This window comes from Lissotriton helveticus, chromosome 5_1 (genome assembly GCF_964261635.1).
Source record: "Lissotriton helveticus chromosome 5_1, aLisHel1.1, whole genome shotgun sequence".
Taxonomy (NCBI): Eukaryota; Metazoa; Chordata; class Amphibia; order Caudata; family Salamandridae; genus Lissotriton; species Lissotriton helveticus.
This window is the reverse complement of record NC_136065.1, coordinates 1,691,975,771-1,691,992,268: the sequence shown is the minus strand read 5'-3', so window position 1 is coordinate 1,691,992,268 and position 16,498 is coordinate 1,691,975,771. Positions and strand designations below refer to the sequence as shown.

The 16,498-nt window shown below is 48.8% G+C and overlaps 1 protein-coding gene across 2 annotated transcripts in view; it reads left to right on the top strand.

Moving 5' to 3' along the window:
• The window catches only part of TGM1 (transglutaminase 1), a 52,527-nt gene that overhangs the window by 10,089 nt on the left and 25,940 nt on the right, over nt 1-16,498 (top strand). The window contains exons 2-3 of one of the 2 annotated variants that reach the window (XM_078644943.1): nt 5,425-5,712; nt 6,360-6,551. In XM_078644943.1, the coding sequence (XP_078501069.1) occupies nt 5,430-5,712; nt 6,360-6,551 (475 nt within the window). In that variant the 5' untranslated portion in view covers nt 5,425-5,429. Of the gene's footprint in view, nt 1-5,424; nt 5,713-6,359; nt 6,552-9,021; nt 9,064-16,498 lie in introns of those variants that run through there. The other variant, XM_078644944.1, reaches the window with a different exon arrangement.

Sequence of the window (16,498 nt, the reverse complement as noted above, 5' to 3'; positions counted from 1 at the left end):
TCCCAGTTCAGTGCGCTGACTTTCACCAGGGCCCACTAGCCTCTCGGAGGGAAGGCCCAGCATGTCCGGAACCCCCCAATATCCGAGGAGGCACATCTGAGACACACTGCACCCAGAAGGCTCGTGGCCAGGCCCCCTGTCCCTAAGTGTCCTCTCTTAGGCTTTGGTGAAGTGTCAGAAATTCATGTGAAATGCAGACGCCAGCTCTGAAGAGGGGGTGCACGTGAAGGTGGGGCCTAGCTGCAAGTCTGCAGGCGGCTGTCTTTGTGGGACTTTGGCGAGAGGCGCTATGCGGAGAGCCCTGGGTTCCTTACATACTGTATGTCTGTGGCCTTTTAATTGCAGAAAAGGTAACAGGAAACATCCAAAATATAAGGTGGTTAGAGAAAAGCTACTGTTGAATGCATTGTGATCAAGATGTGCCTTCCGGTCTTGGAATATCATCAGTGATCTAATGTATTGTTGTCCTTGCAGAAGTTTGCTTTCCTGTTGCTCACAACGTTAAAATAATAAAAAAGGTGTTTAGATTTCGAAAGATTTGTCTGCCCTCCACCCCTCGCACCCCGGTGGCCCTTGAACTGGATCTACGTAGCTCATTCCGGTCCTTTGCGCACACATTCGTCTCCGTTCAGGCCCCCGCCCTCGTGTGCGCGCCCCGGAGGGCAGCTCTGGGCATGCACGGCCCCGCTCCCCTGCCACTCCCCAACACTCACCTCCGGCGCTCCCTGTGAGCAGACCAGGGGAGCGCAGGGCCAAGTTTGGGGCACGCCGGGGCGGGGGAGTATTCTACTGTGCACTCTCGAGGGTGGACTCTTATCCATCACTTCCCGGGCACTCGTGCGCCTGTGTGCACACTTGTGATTGGCGGGTTGGTACCACCATTGTAAACACTAGAAAACCATACCACTGGCCCCGGAGCAGCTCTCAGTGTTAGCAGATTATAGGGTCTGGAGCCGATCTCACCAACGTCACACCGCCCAGGGCGACCTTGGCAGGATTCAACCTCCCACAGCTGTTGGAAGAAATATACCATCCCCGTCAGAAGGATTATGTGGGTTAGAGAAAGTATTGGCACGATTATGTCGTCTAGCGCGCCTGTTGGCAAGATTACATCCTCTAGCGCACCTGTTGGCAAGATTACATCCTCTAGAGCGCCTGTTGGCAAGATTACATCCTCTAGCGCACCTGTTGGCAAGATTACATCCTCTAGAGCGCCTGTTGGCAAGATTACATCCTCTAGCGCGGCTGTTGGCAGGATAACACCCTCTAGCACGGCTGTTGGCAGGATTACATCCTCTAGCGCGGCTGTTGGCAGGATTACATCCTCTAGCGCGCCTGTTGGCAAGATTACATCCTCTAGCGCACCTGTTGGCAAGAGTACATCCTCTAGCGCACCTGTTGGCAAGATTACATTCTCTAGCGCGGCTGTTGGCAAGATTAAATCCTCTAGCGCGGCTGTTGGCAGGATTACACCCTCTAGCGCTGCTGTTTGCAGGATAACACCCTCTAGCGCGGCTGTTGGTAGGATTACGCCGTCTAGAACATGCGTTGATAGGATTATGCCGTTTTGGGCGGCTGTTGGTAGGATCACTCCGTTTTGAGCGTTTGTTGGCGGAATTACGCCATCTAGAGCAGCTCTAGTTGGCAGGATTACGTCATCTAGAGCATCTGATGGCAGGATTATGCCATCCGCAGTGGCTGTTAGCAGCCAGCTTTAGGGTTCCATGACCTAAAATGGGTGAATATAAACCCACGGGTACGGAATCCATTCCAGATTTCCTGGATGTCCACATAAAATAGATTTACATTAATTACTGTAAAAGAAGCCCAGTTGCAATGCCCAGTCGGTGGTGGACCTGAGGATCAGGCCTCCAGCTCTGCTGGACACACATTGAGCAGCCCTGGTCCAGGATAGCTCTACCGGATCACTGAGGTCCGGAGGCCAGAGCCTTCTGTGCACTGAACATCAGGGTCCTCTTCCTTATGCGGGTAAAAGACTCACTGGGTTTTGGGACCCCTAGCATTGCCTGACCTGGCCTTTTCTTGCTCTACAGCCTCTTGTCTTTCCTTCCCCTTGTCTGGGGGTCATTGATGGTAGGTCACATGGTAATAATATCCAATAGAAACAATCTAGAAGAGCAGTCCTTAGGTAGTGGTAGTAGGACGTGCTCATCTGTAGGACTCAGGAAATAATCCTAAAAATCAAAGACGGCTTACTACTCTGTACAGCATAAGAATGACTAGCGCTTGACCTCCCCGAGACGGCCCAGAGGGACGCCGGGAGTACCGACGGTCAGAGCAGTGCTGTACCTACCTGAGCCGCAGGTAGGTGAGGCGTAGTACCATCCTCCTACCTAATAGTACCCTGGAGGATTTGTACATACCTAGGACGTCCAGGTGACACTATTGTAACGTAAATTTTGTTTTTCACCCACCGTTTATCAATGCAGTAGCGATATTTGGTCCTGATGAAAGCAGTGGATACCCTGTTGGGTCCATATACTGCAGAAAGATGTTGACCTACATAATCTAAATAGTAGCTATTTGTTTAACCTACTATGTTCCCGCACTGGTTTTAATCATTGGACGTTTGAGAGGTACCTAATAAATTTCTTTTCCTCCCTACTCTCCAATTTTATACATTTCACTTCGCTCACACATTCACTCTTTTTACGCACTGCTTTTCAGTTTTCAAGACACGGTCACCTTTTACACACCCTTAATACACTGGGGCATCCACTTCTAATACAACAAGTGGCTGCAGGTATACTCTCCTTGGTGTGGAGTCCCAGATGATGACAAGGGCGGTACCGGACAATAACTGATGGGTACCCCCACATTTTGGAAGTATCTTGTCGTGCTTGAGTCACACTTTATGGTTTAGTGTTATAATTGACTGAGTTTTATGTCAGACACTGACTAGCAGGTAGATTGCTTAGACCCACAGTTACACTTCGTTTTTCGTAGCGCTTGTCGCTACCATAAAAGAATTATGGTGTCGGTTACATTATTTATTGTCTCTCTTTGTGTATTTTATGGCACCTGTTGATTTGTTTATTGTGCATTTTGGATTTTCAAGGGTATATGTTGACTTAGCTATGAGTTCCTGTAGTGCTTTATAATATGTTTAGAGTATTTGTTCATGTCTCTTAAATTCTTAATGTTACTGGTTCCTTTTGAGTTATAGATGATGCAAGTTGGTTTTCACTGATGCACGTTTGGTTATTATTAGTTGGTGGTGGATTAGTGGTGTTGCCTGTTGCATTACTGAATATTTATGTTGAGTTATTGACTGTCTATATATGGTGCAGATTGGCTAACCATTGGTATGAGTTGGCTTACCCATGGTTGGCTGTTGGTGTATGAAAGGTATGTATGTATTGTGGCTTTAGAGAGTGTTTATGTCTGTTGGAGTAGTAATATGACAAGTTCCCTTTGACTTATGGATGATGATTGTTGGGTTATTCATAGGTGGTGCTGGATTAGTGATGTTGCCTGTTGCATTATTATTGGTGTCTGTTGAGTTATCAGTGCTATCGCTTGGGTTATACAGGGTATTTATAGTGCAGATTGCATTATTAGTGGTATGTGTTGGTTTATCCATAGTTGGCTGTTGGTGTATGTAGGTTATATATGAATTGTGGCTTTCGAGATTGTGTGTCTGTTGGAGTAGTAATGTGACAAGTTCCTGTTGGCTTATCGATAGGTGGACACGTTGTATCTCAATCCATATAATATGCTGGGTTGCTTTTTACTCATTCTGCAAATATTCATTATTTTTTTTCTGTGGCCCCTTTAGAGACCTTATTACACGTGCTTCTCCAGACTTGTTAGGGAATATGTTTTCTAGCAACTATGAGGGCTGTTGTCACATTCTGGGTAACACCAGGACTCTGGGGTCTGAGGAGGCACATTCGGCATTGAAGATGCTGGTCACGTCATTTCTGTGACGTCTGTGATGAAGCTGTCGGCCTCTTTCCAAAACGTTCACACAAGAGACCTGGGTATAAAATGAGGTCCCTTGGTCGCCACATTGTTTGCAGCGATGATCTGAGACAATATAATAAGTCCGAGAGGTACAGTCGAGCAGTGGATACCATGCATGTGAGACCTTTACTGCCTCCTCGACCCCTACGGACGGGTGCCCTGCTCAGACTGAGGTGGTCTTCCACAGTGCACCACCTAGGGCTTTTTTCACCACCTAGGCCAGTTTCACTTTTAATGGTGTGTGTCTGCATGCGAGATGGTGTTAGTCGTTGATGACTTCTAGAAGTGAAACTTTCAAACATTCACCGACAGCTACTCCAAGGGTGTGAGCTTGCAAATAATTATACCCTCCCACATGATTGTTTCTGAGTTTTAAGAGTCATCATGTTTTTGTACGTCATCCTCTATATGATAAACATGATACTTCTTTAAGTTGCTTGGCTGGTATTGTAACTCTTAAGACGAAACCAGCTCCCTAGGTTGACTCTCTTTGATTTATGTAACTTTCGCATCTCTACTGCCAGCTGGCTCCCTGTTACATGGTGATGACCTCAGTGGTTTATGGAGGGTGTCTGTTGTGTTACCAATGCAAATGTGTTGCAGTATTGATGGCCTGTCGGTTTATGGATGCTTTCTGTTGGGAAGTGTTTGGGGCTTCATTGGTTATGGATGGGACCTTTTGGGTTATTGTTGCTTTTCTGAAATATTGTGTCTGTTGGGTTTGTATGGGTACTGTGTGTTATGGATGGTGTCGGTTGATTGTTTTCAGCACCTCTTTAGTTATGAATGGTACTTTTCGGATTATTGGTGACCCCCTTGAGAGGTGGATGCTGTCTGCTGGGTTGTGGTTCTTGCATTTTGGGTTGTGGCTTGGATATAATAGGCTACTGATGACCTCTGTAGGTTATGAATGGTGCCTGTTTGGCTGTAGTAGGTGTTTCATGGGCTACAGATGTGGCATGTTGGCCTATTGATTGCCCCTATGGTGTACCGATGCTGTCTGTTGAGTTGTGCTTGTTGCCTCATGGGTTACAGGTGGGGTCTGCTGGGTTATTGATGACTCCTGTGGGTTGTGGATGTCGTCTGTTGGTTGTGGTTGGCGCCATGTGTGTGAAGAATGGTGCTCGTTGGATAGTTGATGACCCTGTTGGATTACGAAAGCTGTCTAAAGTTATGGTTGGCGCATTTTGTGGTATGGGTGGTGCTTGTTAGGTAGCTGATTACCACATTGGGTTGTGGGAGATGTCTGTAAGGTTCTGGTCTGTCCCCCTTTGATCGTGGAAGGTGTCTATCATGTTGTGATTATAACTTTAATGATGATTGATGGTTCCTGATGATCTATCGAGGTTGCACCTATATTGTGTTTGCAGATATTGTTTGTGTGTTGGATTACACATTGTACATGCAGCTCTAAGCCATATCCAATGTGTTTTACAGATACGATGCCTGAAGCTGAGAGAGCGGACCCAGGCAGGTGGCCGCCCGCCGTTGCTGCAAGCACGCCCCACCGGCCCAGCCGAGTGGCTGCCATCGAGGCACCGGTGGAGAGGAAGAAGTCCTTCTTCGAGCGCTGTTGCGGCTGTTGCGGCAGCAAGACTGAGGACGACTATTCTAGCCCGTACAGAGGGCACAGGGACGGGAGGGACACACATGGCAGAGACGGGCACGGAGGCGTGGATGCAGATGGCATACCTTTGGACGAGCTGCCGACCAGGGAGACGAATGGTGAGCGACAACCTGCGGTGCGTGCGCCTCCCTCACTCACGCACGTGGCGTCGCGTGCTCTTGTGAAGAGTGGCGGCTGGCCTCACGCATGCGCACAACGGGGCCATCCATTCAGGGCCAATCATTCAGCGCCCTCTCCTCTCTGCAGTATGAGGGCACTCCTCTAAGGTGGGCGTTTCCCTCTGGGGATGTGGGGAGTTTATATCTAGTTTTGCCTGATGAGGGGGGGGGGGAGAGAGATCCCCCCGCCGGGACAGAGCGCGCTTCTATTGACACTAGACAGGCTTGCTGCTCACCTAGTTTGGGTGGCACCTGCTTAGCTTAGAATCACACTGGCACAGGCCCGTTCCAGGAGGGCCGGGGCACAGCTTTTTCCACAGAGGGGAGATACTAGATAGCCCCCCTTTGATGAGGGTTAGGGTACAGCCTATGCCTATCCTTCAATGGGCGAGAGAGCACTGCCGCCACGGGGCCAGGGCGCACATTTATCCTTAGATGTCAGACAGAGAACCTTCCATGAGGGCCAGAGCGTACACTTTACTCAGAGGGGGGGGGGGGGGGGGGTATTCTATGGCGTGCAGTAGAGCTCTTCTTTGCCCCAGCTCGCCCTGCCCAGCTCTGACTGCCTCCATGTTTTCCCTCCTCAGATGAGATGCTCGTGGTGACCGGCGTGGACCTGATGAAGGACAGGAGCGGCAAGAACCGCTGCGACCACCACACCAACGAGTACGAGTGCGACGACCTGATCGTGCGGCGCGGACAGCCCTTCCAGATCTGCCTGCAGCTCAGGCGGCCCTTCAACGCCGAGTGCGACCAGGTCTCCCTGCAGTTCCAGATCGGTGAGTGTGGCCGTGCAGGCAAACCCGGGCCCCGGGCGGCACGACGAAATCAGCGCCCCGAGCGCCGACACTGACCTGTGCCCTGAAACCAAAGGCCCTGCGCTGAGGGCTACAAATGAAGCCGCCAGACCCTGCAGTGTTACCAGAACTCCCACACTGACCACTGCACTGAAACCAGATCTGACACTGACTTATGAGCTCCTGCACTGACACTAGCTTCTTACACTACACTGACACAGACACCTGAGCTCCTACAGCAACTCCTACACCGAAGCCTGACCCCGACTCCTGCACTGAAAGCAGAGCTCACTCGCTCAAACCAGCACTCATCAAAACCAGAGGGCCAACTCCGAAACTAATACTAAAAGCGCCACTTCTACACTGACTCTCCCATCTCCCTCTCAGACAGCACATCCGCTACAGCTCCCTCACAGCCGACACTATCACACCACCCCTTCACACCTGGTGCACTCCCTGCAGCTCCCTCACAGCCGACACTATCACACCACCCCTTCACACCTGCTGCACTCCCTGCAGCTCCCTCACAGCCGACACTATCACACCACCCCTTCACACCTGCTGCACTCCCTCACAACCGACACTATCACACCACCCCTTCACACCTGCTGCACTCCCTCACAGCCGACACTATCACACCACCCCTTCACACCTGCTGCACTCCCTGCAGCTCCCTCACAGCCGACACTATCACACCACCCCTTCACACCTGCTGCACTCCCTGCAGCTCCCTCACAGCCGACCCTATCACACCACCCCTTCACACCTGGTGCACTCCCTGTAGCTCCCTCGCTGCCGACACTATCACACCACCCCTTCACACCTGGTACACTCCCTGCAGCTCCCTCACAGCCGACCCTATCACACCACCCCTTCACACCTGGTGCACTCCCTGCAGCTCCCTCACAGCTGACCCTATCACACCACCCCTTCACACCTGCTGCACTCCCTGCAGCTCCCTCACAGCCGACACTATCACACCACCCCTTCACACCTGCTGCACTCCCTGCAGCTCCCTCACAACCGACACTATCACACCACCCCTTCACGCCTGCTGCACTCCCTCACAGCCGACACTATCACACCACCCCTTCACACCTGCTGCACTCCCTGCAGCTCCCTCACAGCCGACACTATCACACCACCCCTTCACACCTGCTGCACTCCCTGCAGCTCCCTCACAGCCGACACTATCACACCACCCCTTCACACCTGCTGCACTCCCTGCAGCTCCCTCACAGCCGACCCTATCACACCACCCCTTCACACCTGGTGCACTCCCTGTAGCTCCCTCGCTGCCGACACTATCACACCACCCCTTCACACCTGGTGCACTCCCTGCAGCTCCCTCACAGCCGACCCTATCACACCACCCCTTCACACCTGGTGCACTCCCTGCAGCTCCCTCACAGCTGACCCTATCACACCACCCCTTCACACCTGCTGCACTCCCTGCAGCTCCCTCACAGCCGACCCTATCACACCACCCCTTCACACCTGGTGCACTCCCTGTAGCTCCCTCGCTGCCGACGCTCCATAACCTTCGCTGTAGATTCCTCACAGACGGAACTCCCTACAGCTCCCTGCGCGGCCAACACTATTCCAGCTCTCTCACAGCTGGACTCCTTCCCTGTAGCGCCCCCTACAGCTCCCTCACTGTCCTTTACAGCTCCAGTCCCTCCTGCTCTACAGCTGTCACCCCAACCCCTTCACACGGTACTGCCGCAGTGTCTATCTCTTGTTAACCCCTGCCCCTAGACAACCTTCGGGCCCAGACCGACACCACCCTATCAGCCCTCCACCATCCCTTCCAATCCTGGGGTCATGGTAGCCGGCGAACCCGTGCCCCTCCCGGTGGCCCTGCCGATCCTCGCAGACTTTCCTCGGCTGCGTTTTGCCCTCTTTGGTCTGCCTCTGAAGGGTGCGGCCCCCTCAAGTTACCATGGTCCTGCCGCGCCCCTCTGTGGCTCGCTTGTCGGCCTAGGCCTGTAGTTGAGACTTGGCTGGGCCTACCTCCCTCCAGGACTGGTAATTAGCGCCGGACTAAAGTCTGTCAGCCCCAACAGACTGTACTGTCAGACCTGTGCCTGTGGAAGGCTGGGGGGCTTGGGGAAGAGTCAGTCATACATCAGGTATAGATAGGCTTACAAGAGTAACTCTTGAACAGCCAGTCTCAGAATGTGGTAGAACAAACCGCCCATGTCACTGACGCTACTCCAGCCCTATCGTCCACGCCCTACCACCTGCTTGCATAATTTCTATGACTCGGCCCTGCCCAACAGTCCAGTCAGAGACACTGCCCCTTGTTATAGTCACAAGTTGTCCTTTTCTCTTTAAGGACAACTTGTCAGTTCCACGCGCCTGCCCTCGTGCGCTATTGTTATTTGATATGTCACTCATCCTGGAGTTCTCGTTCGAACCCTGCTGCTCTGCAGGTTTGGCAGTTACGGCAGGAATACCAGGATGAGCGGTCGTGGGTTGTGCTACATATCACGTATGTAACCAATAAAGGTTTTCAAACTAAACCTTCCTTCAAGGACTATCATTTCCACACAAGAACCTTCTTTCAAAACCCCTACAAGACTGACTGTCCCTAAGGCAGAGTCTGTTAACATCTGTTATTCAGGGCCAAGATGCCCCGCCAGGGGTGAACGTGCGCTTACAAATACACGTTATGTTTATGTATGTGCCTGACCATGCCCAGGCCTAGGTACCTTACTGGTAAATAGTGAAGTAGGGCAGCCTTGCTGGTGACCGGGGCCTTGTGAAGCTGTGGGGGCTCCGGACGTACATTGGGGAGGGCCCGGAGGGGGAGATACAGCAGGGCAAAGCCTCGGTGCTGACTGGGCCCTGGCGTGAGATGATCGCCTGGGAGTGGCGGGTGATATGCGGAGTCGCTCGAGGGCAGGCGGGGGACACCGATTCTGAGGTGAGGTTGGTGGGGAAGGGAACATGGACAGCCTCGGGGCACCATCGAGGGTGAGTCTAGGGACACGCCCGGGGAGACAGAGGCGCGAGAGGGCGCAGCTCTGCGAAGGTATCCGGCACAACGCTCGTCCCTGGGTGACATGGTGACGTCTTACGGCGCGCGGCAGAGCATTCCTGTTCCGCAGCGTGATGACGTTCTTACGCTGACACTCTGTGTGAGACTGAGGCACGTTCGCCGACTGTAGTAGTAGTACTAATAAATGACTGTTTGTGACCTCAGACGAGCCCTTCACCTGTGTGTCAGTCTAACCCCAGCTCTGCCTCAACCTCGTGTGACCTCTGCCACGGACAGCTGGCTAATCCCAGCTGACTGACTGACCCCAGACGAATCACATTCTCCTCATATGCGTCAGTTCAGTCAGGGCTCTGCCAGACTGCGTGGACTCGGGCGAGTCCCTGCAGATGCCAGCGCTTCAGTGCCTCCAGTTTACCCAGCTTCCGTTTGTGCATGAGTCTAATACTAGCTCTGCCTCTGACTCTCGGTGTGACCTTAGGCAAATACCCCAATGTCTCCCATATAATTCTCGAAAAACCGTCTCCGCCTTCCCCACCATGTGGTGAATTTGGGTGACCATCCTTCTACTCTTTCCTTGATCTTACCTAGTATGGCTTGTTCGTTCTAGTCTAGTGTGCCATCCGGTAGTAGAAACACCACAAGGCCTGTAAACGATCCTGCGCTTCTCACTCTCCCACTCTCTCTCTCTTTTTCTGCTACGGGCGGGGATGGGGATGAAACAGAGACAATCATCGAAAATGAGGGGGGACGGAGAAAACCAAACGGACCAACAACGAGGGGAGATGCGAACGAATGGACTAACCCCAAGCATAGCTGCCAAGGTTTCAGATTGCCATGAGTGACATTTTTATAATTTCAGTGAAATTATGAGTGACATTTCAACGACTATGAGTGACACTTTCTCGCGAGCAAAAATCATGCAATGAACACGAAAGAAAGATATAAATATCAGAAATTTCAGCCATTTGCGCAACAAGAAACTCCAAGAACTTCTTGAAACTGCTGCAGTGCACCAGAAATGGAAGGACACTAACCCTAGTGCTCCCTCCTGTAACCTGACTGTACTGTAAATCAACAACACAGGTCTGTGTGTGTGTGACGTCAGTGTGTGTGTTGCCGGGCAGTCCAGCACAAATGAAAAAAAAACACTGTGAACATTGAACATTGCAGAGAGAGCCATGTTAACAGTCACGCACTGACCCGACTTGAAGATAATTATACCCAACTACTGTACTCCGTCAGTGCCCTAGATGAGACTCAGACAGAGCAGCCTGCGGCCCGCGCCTGCATATAACTGTGATAATCAGGTGAGACTGGCTACAGAGAGATAACTAAACCAGGGCTCAGGCTCACTGACTCCGGAAGGATGGTCAGATAGAGCAGCCCTGCAGATCGATGCTATTTGGGTGAAATTATTTTTTAGATCATGACTCATGCACTAGTTAGTAATAAATGACGTGAGACTGCAGAGAGATAAACTAAACCAGGACTCAGGCTCACTGACTCCGGAAGGATGATCAGACAGAGCAGCCCTGCAGATCGATGCTCGTGTAAAATTCTTTTTTCAGATGCAGTAGGTATAACCTCTCTTCAAAACCCAGGTATCTGCAAAAAAGTACCCAGCCTAGATTTCAGAGAGACCATTAGCTAAGCACATCCCATGTTTACTTGTACAGGTTTCTCTTTTCCTTGTCTGTAAGGCTTCCGACAGAATTAATACAAAAGCAGATAGCAACGTTATTGTCAGTAGTAAAAAATGTCCTATGGTCGTAAGAATAAAAGTGGGTTAGGACATAAAAAGGGTTTTCAAGTGCGTCATCTAGTTAGTCCTGTTCTCCACAGAAATCCGGTGCTTTCTAGTTTAGTCATTTTCAATATGCAGCCAAACCTACTATCTAAATTCAGAGCCAAAACTTACTGATGATCCCATCGAATCAAACGTGACACTTAGACACACCACGAACATAGAAATGTCACACAAAATAAGCACAATGAAACCCTGGCAGCAGTGCAAAACGTAACTTGTCAAAAGTATCTACAACACCTAAGAGACGACTCCAAGCACTACGAGACACAACAATGAAAAGCATCAAAACAACACACCAAACTCCTGCAAACTGCATCACTTCCCCCTACATATGACATCACGCTCCAGCTCTGTATCGTCATCGTAAACGCTACTCTCCATAACAGACAGTTTCTGCCTACCTCGCTTCCCACAACTAAGCTCACCTGTGTTGTCATCATCATGACTCATCATGTACAGTTAGTAGTAATAAATCACATGAGACTGCAGAGAGATAAGCTAAACGGGACTCGGGCTCACTGACTCTGGAAATATCATCAGGCCGAGCAGCCCTGCAGATGAGATCGATGCTTTTAAAAACATTTTTAGATGATCATGACTCGTACTTATAATACACTTACTTGTAGAGTTCAGAGACTCTTCTCGGTTCCCTGACTGCACTGCTGCTGCATGAATCGATGCACACTGCAGCAGCAGTCTTCTTCTCAATCCATGCTGACTGACTCGTGGACTCGAGTCGTCGAATGAGAGTCTCAAACTCCCCGCCGTTTCTTAGCGCCCACTTCCTCTTCCTTAGCCTGGCGTGAGGGCACGTCATCCAGATATCCCGGGACAGCCCCCATGGTATGCCACTGTGTGACTGACAGCAGCATCGACTGCTGTGAGGGCAGCCTTCCCTGACCACCCCGCCCCTGTAATTGGCAGTGTGTGTGTCAATGAATAAACGGCGCCGCGCGGCGCCGCTAATAATTCTATTGGCTGCCCGTCGGGCAGAGATTTGATACATTGTAGCGCTCTGTACTCCGGAGCTGAGAGCAGATGAGATGCCGGTCGGATTTAACTATTAAAGAGTCAGCCCAGCAACGCAGCACGTCTCTCAGGAGCAGCAGAGCCCGGTGCAGAGGTGCTGCTGGTGGTGCGACTGAGGTGGCAAAATGCGTGACAATACATTTCAGTGCGGTGATGCGGAACACCGCACTGAAATGCGTGAGCGTCACGCCTGATGCGTGACGCTTGGCAGGACTGCCCAAGAAGACTGAACACCCCCCCCCCCCGGGCGTTTTTTCTTCTTCCCATGTATATGTAATGCTCCATATAAATATAATCTTCAATAAAAAATTAGAGAAATAAAAATAAATCTCGAAAAACATCCATACCCCTGACTACATGAATTAAACTGATCTGCGTTCGTCAATTGGTCCAGTGCAGATTTTACTGCGCCCAGAGACCTGTGGCATAGTGTGCTATATGACTGTCACCACCGTCAACATATTTGACTCTAATATCACTTGAAAATCCCTCCATATATCGGTACCTTGGTGTATATAACCCCATTTATAACGCTGACTCTCTTTGTAACCCTGGGCGGGTAGGCCAGCTTGTAACAGTTCTGCCACAGACCATGTGACGTCAGGCAATCTCTTCACCTGCCTGCCCCTCACTGCAGTCTCATGCTGGATTTTTTATTTATGTGACAAAAACAAGCGTGCCCTCTTTCTCAATGGCTATATAAGTGAATACCAGATAGACAATCTCATTAAACCTGGTATGGTATTTTTATTTATACCTATTTTTTAAGAATTATTTAGAAAAAGATTTCAGAATGGCAGAAAAGAGTGCACAATACAACACAACTACTTTTTACATTAAGCACAAAACACTTTCAAATTATACAAACGGATTATATAAAACACATATTCAAACTTCAAATGTTACATTCAACAAAAGACGCACATTGCCGTGCCTACAAATTTACAATGTATTTAACCAATACTAAAAAAGTTATTTACATCAAGCGAGCTACTTCTTAAACAAGAGAAAAAGACAAGAGAAAACAACCATGAGGTAATCTTATTTTAAACCACACTACGTTTTGAACTCTTGTTGAATTTGCCAGCTCTTGCTGGTTTTGCCGACGCGTTTCAAGTAAGGACCAAGCGTGTCCAAACTATCATCAGGGCTCTTGTTAATATTCTGTTGGAATGTAAAAAAATACCGTTTTACTATATTATTTGCCTCTTTTTTGAAAACTCATTAGCACCGTGTGGATAAACTTGAATGTACCTATATATTCTTCTAAATATGACCTGCTTTGGTTTCTGTTCATAAACAACATCCGTGTTTCAGGTCTCCATTGGTGACTCTTATAAACAAGCAATCTGGTGAGGGACAAAAAAGAAGAATTGTCCACGTTCACCATGCATCCTTATAATGTATTGCTGAAAGATCTATTCAAAACAAGGATCCATACCTCAATCTTGCGGATCTTGCTAAATCAGGAGGGGCAGAGGAGTTTCGTTTCTTGTGATTAAACCTGTGGTGAGCAACATATATCTTACTTATGGCACCTAGGATTGAACCACTATCGTCTTTTCAAACTCATATACAACACTGGCGTTTAAGTCATACCTGTTTTGAAAATGGCTGGCGGTTACTCTATTTCTTCCTCATAAATGACACGTGTACCTGTGTAAACAATGTACCCGTGAGTGCAACGTTTTTCACAAAGAATTTATACAATGGCATGCTTTTGGCTCGAGCACTAGATTTTGTACCTGTAATTTTGCTCGACAAGGGCTCGCCTCTAGCCCACACCTACGGCCCCAGCCGGGGCTGTGGAAAACAGGTTCCCACTTGTTTTATTCTTTGTGTCTCTCCAAGACGGAGTTCGCCGAATTCTGTAAGCGAAACATGTTTGGAATTACTAATTGCTAAGTGGGCTTCTAAAATCTGACAAGCCTCGTGAGGGCGTCCGTAGTTAAAATACCTTTTAGTCCAAGGTCTGTTCCTGCTGCATCATACCCTGCTACTCGCTCGCTAGCGGTTCATTTGTGACCGCGGCGGCCATCTCTTCACGATTTAAGAATGGATAATTTCCAAATTGGTGCATTCTGGGATGTGGAGTGTATCGTTCGCCATAATTTCAACATAATTATTTGTTGAAACTTCATCAACTCCTATGGGACATGATTTATCAGTTTGTAACGTTACTGCACGTCACGTGTTGTATGTGTAGCGGGGTTTAGATTACAGGACATAGATTTGATTAACAGCCCTATGATATTCATCAGTCATTGTGGTGCATGAACATTGTGTTTCAACATCGCTACTCTTCGGTAACACATTGTGTTTTTTAAGGGAACACTCATTCATTAAAGTGACAGCTCAGCGGTATGTCGCAAAGTCTCAAATCCTTGACAACTCTGACATATTATTCAAGCCAGTCATTATGCAATTAAATTTCAAAATTAAGTAAGCTTCCTTTTCGAGTAACATTTTATCAATGTCTGCAGGGCGCTGTACGTGGCTCATCGTGTATAACACTGTCCACTTGAAGTCATTCTCATTGTGGGACATCTCAATAAAGTGTTCTACCACAGGAGCTGTGAGTACTTTCTTCTTGATCCTTGATCTATGCTGACCTATTCTGAGATTCACCTGCTGATTCGTTTTTCCAATATATATCTTGGAACAAGGGCAAATCAGGGCGTAAATTACGTTTTTAGTTTTACAGTTTGAAAAACCAAGGTGCTTCCATTTCATTCCTTGGTGTTGAAATTCAGTGCCTTCAACTGTACTACCACATGAAATGCAATTACCGCATCTGTGGTGTCCCTCTACCGGTTTCATGTCCCATAACGCACGAAGGTCGTTTTTGGGTTTGGGTTTAGAGAGGTCTGCTCTCACGATTTGCTGACCCAGACTCTTGTTCTTTTTATATGCGAAAATGGGGCGCGGGAAGGGGCATTCAAGATCTTCCAACAAGTGCCAGTTCTTTAAAACTGCTTGTCTCAATTTATGAGTGTCAGGCCCAAACGTTGTAACGCACACTAATCTGTCCAATTCCTTTTTCTCCTTAATTTGTAGCAGGGTTTCCCTGGGGGTAAATCTTGCCCTTTTGTAGGAATTTTTCAAGAGCTTCCGAGGGTACCCTCTGTGAATCATTTCGTTACAGAACGTCTGTGCGTGTTGGTCATAGTCTCCTATCTCGGAGCAATTCCTCCGGATGCGTAGCATCTGTCCATAAGGTACATTAGCCTTCAGACTTCTGGGGTGGTAGCTTTTATGGTGGAGGATGGTATTCTTGTCAGTTGGTTTTTTGTGCAATGATGTTTTTAACTTACCATCCTCGCAAGAAACCTCCACATCTAAGAACGTCATTTTGGTGGTGCTCATTTCAATTGAAAATTTAATATCCATGTGCCTATTATTGATCCAATCATGGAACTCTAAGAGTTCGGTCTGGCTCCCCTGCCACAGGAGCCAGACGTCATCTATATATCGCCACCACTGCAAGATGTTGTCCTTATATGGATTATTGTTGTCCACAAACATGGTCTCATATTGTGCCATGTACAGTACCGCCATTTCTGGAGCATAAGGACACCCCATGGCGGTGCCCTTGATTTGCATATAAAACTGTTCATTAAATGTGAAGTAATTCTTCTGTAAGGCTATTGCTGCAAGTTTGAGAATAAATGCAGTAGGTACTCTGTGTGGTCTTTCCCTTTTCTCCAAGAACAATTCTACTACCTCTAATGCTTCTTCCTGAGGGATTTGGGTATAGAGGGACACGACGTCCATGGTTGTCATAATATGTTTGGATGGATCACAGTTGGTTCCTTCCACCTTTGTCAAAAAATCCATCGTATCTCTAAGGTAAGATTTAACCTCCGTCAAAAACGGCTTCAAAAAGAAGTCTACGTACTTGGATAGTGGCTCCAAGCAGGAATCACAGCCCGACACAATCGGGCGCCCTGGTGGTTCAGCTAGGTTCTTATGAATCTTGGGGAGCAAGTATAGAACCGGTATGCGTGGACATTTTTTATTCAAAAAATCGAATTCTTTACTCCCCAAAAAACCAATCTCTTTTCCTTGTGTAAGGACCTCAGAAATTAA